Here is a 5,524-nt window from a genome sequence, read left to right as displayed (position 1 = left end):
AGGTACCCCCTCGCGTCACTCCTTGCCGCTTTGGGACGGTAGTATTTGTGCATTTTCTACACTTTCAGAAATTACGACAACAGATTCCGCCCCATCCCGTCAAAATATGACGCAAGGGGGGTACCTGATGCGTCAAAATTGGACGCAAAGGGACCTTTGAAAAACGTCAATATGTGAAGACTCGGGAGTGAGAATGGGTTGATGTGGAAGTCAGAGCGAAAATAATTAATTCTGTAGAAGGCGAACTCCAAACACAGCTGAAACTAAATCGCTGTCGTCTTTTTGAAACTTCTGATTTTCAAAATAAAATCCACGGGTATGCGTATGCTGCACGCTGCATGTTGCCATCTGCTTCCCAAACAGAATGATACACCTTACACCATTGGTGTAGAATTATATCCATACATTTATCAATATAACTGGGATTTCAACAAAAATTACTCTGCCTTTGGTGAATTATTTTGAAAATACGGATGTTGTGTTTCTTCCTTTTCCTGTTGGTGCGATATGTGATCTTTGTAGATCGACTTCGGCGCAGCTCTGGCGTCCAGTAAAAGTAGGATCAAATCTAATTTTTGCAGATCGCCATCCACTCACCACCGCCATGCGCTGCTGTGCAGAGCCAGTGTAAATACTCTCATTGATTACAATGGTTGTGTATTTGTGGTGTCGACCGGAGTGCAGCGGAACCACATCTAGTGTAAATTAGCAGTAAGGCTCATAAAAACATATTACCTTTAAACATCCAATTAAATTTTGTTAAGAGAGACTTGTGTCAAACCGGTTTGAAGGAGCAGCGTACTTCAATTTAATCTGGAAAGTGATGTTAAAAATGCCAGATCTATGAGAATGATAAAAGTTGTTTTGTTGAAGAAACATGAAATAGTATAGTGTGTATCTGTATGAATTGTTGTTCAAGAAGAAACTGATGTTTTTGTTTTGTTACTTGAAGATTATTATAATTTGAGTTTTTTTTTCTTTTTATAAAAGGGGCAGATATAAGTTTTTTTCTGCTGCCTTGCATTTTATTTCATTTGTTTGGTTTTTAAAAATACATCATCACATGGCACTAATTGAAAAGTGGCAAACATTAATTTTTGACAGTTCTACTGATGATTAACTGCACACAATATGAGTTTGCCAAACCCTACCAAACATTTAAAAACAGTAGTTGGAACAAATTTGCTTTGTTCGTTTTGAATAGGTAAATATATTCAAACAAGTACTGCACATGAACATAGACATATCTTTTGTTTCATTTCAGTAACTTTTGGACTTCTTTGGTAAAGGCCCTGTCACACTAGACAACTTATGCCAATTTATGAACAATTTAAAGACGTCTACATTGAAGATGGAATTTAAAAAATCAACAGGAAGCTTCTTTTCGGTGTGTACATAATGTAATTCAAACAAATTGATCAAATTTATAACTTTTATTAGCAATTTAGACATAAAAATGTTTCATAAGTTGGCATAAGTTGTCTAGTGTGTCAGGGCCTGTAAGACCTCATTATGTAATAACAACGCATTATGTAATAATGTAATAAAATCAGGCTTCAAAATGTAATAAACTCGCGCTAAAACCGCATTATGTAATAACTGACAGAGAATGTAATAAAAGTTTTTAACGCATTATGTAATAACATTATTACATTTTGTGGCAATTGTTACAAAATGTGGTGGTGTAATAATCTGTGCATTATGTAATAAACAATCAAAAACCAGTATTTCTGTTCATCCTAATCAATATACTTGTAATAACTGTCATGTTGCAAATACTACACAATTAAATCTTTATAGCTTTGGTCAATAAACACAACTTCTCATCTTTTATTTGCCTTTTCAGTGAAATTCTTGTGTATATGGATGTAAAGAGCAAGCTCACAGATTTTTTTTCATGTTTTATGGAATCTTTCAAAAACTTAGTTTCTAATTTATTCAACATGTCAGAGCCTGTAAGGACGTTAAAAAAACAATTATTAACATCAAATATCTACTTCCAACCCACTCTATTGCTAGAAACAAATTCTTCAACCCTCATTTCCATCTGATACAGAAGCCGACAGGCCCCCCGCCCCCCCCTCCCCACCCCCCGCATGTGATTAATACTTTTTTTTAATGAAAATTACACATTTTTTTAAGGTTCATTACACAGGTAAACATGTGAAGAGGTTGACATGCACAACTAACTTTTAGATATATTTTGGGAGTTGTCTACAAAGTAGAATAATTTCTGTAACAGGGATCAGGCAGTAAATCTGAAAACGCAAATAAAAGATGAGAAGTTCTGTGTTTATTGACCAAAGTTATAAAGATTTAATTATGTAGTATTTGCAACATGACAGTTATTACAAGTATATTGATTAGGATGAACAGAAATACTGGTTTTTGATTGTTTATTACATAATGCACCAAATTATTATACCACCACATTTTGTTACAATTGCCGCAAAATGTAATAACTATTACATAATGCGTTAAAGACTTTTATTACGTTTTGCGTCAATTATTACATAATTGAATAACAGAAAGCTAAGCTCCCTGTTTTGACTCGATATGGAATAAAACGCTCCCAATATCTACCTCGGCTAAAATCAACACCCGCAGAAGCGACCAGACGAGCGTCTAACAATTAGAATTTCAGTGTGTGGTGGGCCGAAAATAGCCGTTGCTTTTAGCATAAGGTGCTAATGAAAATATTAGCTCACCGTGTTTCTGTCATAGACAGGTTCTTTTTTCAGCTCCAGTCCCAAAGGTTACCCACAGCGGCCGAAGTAAGGACAGATCACAAACCCGGACACGATCAGCAGAGAAAGACAGGTCAGCTTTCTCAGACAAACCTTCCTTTCCCAATGCCCAGTGGTCGTCCGAAAAAGTCGATCGCTGCGGGCAAAACTCCGGTTCTTGGAGCCGCCTTTAGACAACGCCAAAAACTGTGGTGGCATGATTTACCAAGAACGCAGAAACACGTTGGAATAAATGCACAGAAAGTCTGTGTGTATGGTCGTCAAATGATTTAATCTGAGCAACAACAGGACAGAGGTCAACCAGCTAAGTCTGTCGTATTGTGGCTGGCCCGTCAGTGCAGCGCAGCCGATAATATAACATCAAGTGATATGCTTACAACTAGGGTTGGGCAATATTGGCAAAAAATTAATCACGATTAATTGTGGTATTTAGCCGATAACGATTAATTTGACAATTAATCCCCTGGAGTCCCTGGACACCCTTATGTCCTGGTCACATGACCAATTTAGTAGGAAAAATTTGCTCTTCATAAAAATCTGTTCCAAATTGTGTCAAAATTACAGACTTCAGGCTATAAATCAAATTTTAAACTGTGTTGATAGATAAATAAATTACAGAACTTTTTTAAAATGTTTATTATATTTTAAGCAGAGAAGAGACCGAGCAGACTGACTGGAGAAATCTTCAGTCAGTCTCCCTGGTGGCATTAATCGTATTAATCGTCAAGTGCCAAAAAATAATTAATGTTTTTCTGACGATTAATTGCACACGGTACAATTATGCCCAACCCTACTTACAACCAATCACATTTCGCCAACTGTGAACCATCTAACCAATGCCGAAACTAGTTAATCATAAGATATGATTACTGGAGAGTGTCAAGGTAGAACAGATATAAATAATTAGTCCATAACACGGTTTTAGCGTGAGTTTATTACATTTTGAAGCCTGATTATATGACATTATTACATAATGCGTTGTTATTACAAAATGAGGTCTTACAGGCCCTTAAGAAAGACAATTTGAAGTAGACCCAAAACTTCACATTCTCCTCTGTAGCACTTTATGACAACTGGGCCAAATCTCTCAACTACAATCTACAGAAATTTAACAATTCTCCTTGTGTTTACCTTTGGTGTCATGGCCAATCTTACTGGCTTCTTCTGGAGTCTGTGCTTCATCGAGGGCTTCGTTGATCTCCATCAGCTCCAACAGGAAGTCTGGATCAGCTTCAGCGTCGGTGCCCTCCTCCAGATGCATGCCCTGCAGCTCCAGCTGAAACACACGACGGAACTTCCTGCTCTTTTCAACGAACTCTCGGTTGTCAAGTAGTAAAGAATGATCAATCACGTGGTCAAAACTCGTAACACTTATAAAATACACTGTTCTTATGAAGATGAGGGTTTTAAACTCACCATGTAAAGACCACGACTCAAAGGCTTGAGCAGAGTTTCGTACGCTTTGTTAACAAGAGCAGACTGGCTTTCTGAATATTCCAGTTCTTTCTGTAAAAAAAAAAAAAAAACAGTTCAAAATGACAATCAGGCTTTTTATGATTTGTAATGAGCATGTCATTTTTTTTTTTTAAACAGCCAACTTTCTCTGTGTCCACAGATGAGTATTAAACTTTGACAAGTGGGAATAAATGCTGAGCCGTTTTACACCTCACCATTCCGATCATCATCCCTGTCAAACACCAAATCCTTTTAGATCCTCACAATTAGGAGCAGCAACTCTTTTTTTTTTCAAAGTGTGGCAGTTTGGGACCCTTTAAGGGATTTGAGTGTGACATTGACATGGCGTGTGTAAAAAAAGAAAAGGAGGCGGGGAGGAAAACATCTTGGAAATGGTTAGCAGATCTGAGTGCATTCTGCAGCTATCAGCTCTGTCAGTTCTAGTGAAAATCAATAGTCTCACGCTCTGGCCCACAGGCCTGCCGTGTGAAGCTATTTCTGTAATAACAACCAGTATAGTAGGTGGCTGTCTTGTAACCTTGTATAAGTAATGAGCTTTCTATATATGATTCCCCGAGGCAGGGGGAGGCCTAATTAATAAAAAATGACAAGAAGCGAGATAAATAAAACCGAATCCAGATTCTACTGTACTGCACCGGTTGTGTTTGAGAATTTGGGCTTTCCCTCCACATGTTCAGATTCTCATTTGACGTATTATGTCATTATAACAACATCCTGCAACGTGCCTTTTTTCAAGTACATGATCTAAAACAACCTGATAAAGAAAATGACGTCGCTGCTGCTCGGGTTAAACCTGAATCCTAGTATTTATACACACATTAAGCATTTCTGAAGACTAATATATGATAACAGCACTCCCCCTGGAGTAGCAGTGTCTCCTAGCAGGATAACAGTATAATGATCTGTAAAGAAAATCAAATGCAAATCAATCAGCAGTGAAATCTGTCGCCGCCTTCAATAGCTTTTATCGTCAAGCATTCATTGCATATGAGCTTGTGAAAAGATGGCAACATTTTGGTGAACGATCTCTTGGCCAACACACGAAATGCCACCTCTAAACCCCTAAAATAATAAATTGGGCTTTATATTCTGCCACCCAAGTCTAAGCAAGGAATAAACACTTATGGATCCGTGTTTACTCAAGCGGAGCAATCAATAGTCCTATTATGGAAGAAATTTCTGTGGCCACAAGTGAGCCAAGAGATTAAAGGAAATATATCCCTTATCTGTTATGAAGCTAGAATAGATGAGGGAATTAAAATGTGCTCAAACTTGTAAGGTTTAGCCGAAATATATATATA

The 5,524-nt window shown here is 37.4% G+C and overlaps 1 protein-coding gene across 1 annotated transcript in view; it reads right to left on the bottom strand.

Annotated features, from left to right (window-relative positions):
• Nucleotides 1–5,524, bottom strand: part of hscb (HscB mitochondrial iron-sulfur cluster cochaperone) — a gene marked incomplete at its 3' end in the record, with an annotated part of 11,772 nt that overhangs the window by 2,175 nt on the left and 4,073 nt on the right. Inside the window, 2 exon segments of the mRNA XM_014024019.1 lie at nucleotides 3,879–4,023; nucleotides 4,164–4,253. Coding sequence (XP_013879473.1) covers nucleotides 3,879–4,023; nucleotides 4,164–4,253 — 235 coding nt within the window.

The sequence above is a fragment of the Austrofundulus limnaeus genome, unplaced genomic scaffold (assembly GCF_001266775.1).
Source record: "Austrofundulus limnaeus strain Quisiro unplaced genomic scaffold, Austrofundulus_limnaeus-1.0 Scaffold403, whole genome shotgun sequence".
NCBI classification, from domain to species: Eukaryota; Metazoa; Chordata; class Actinopteri; order Cyprinodontiformes; family Rivulidae; genus Austrofundulus; species Austrofundulus limnaeus.
This window is presented reverse-complemented; position numbering and strand designations above follow the sequence as displayed.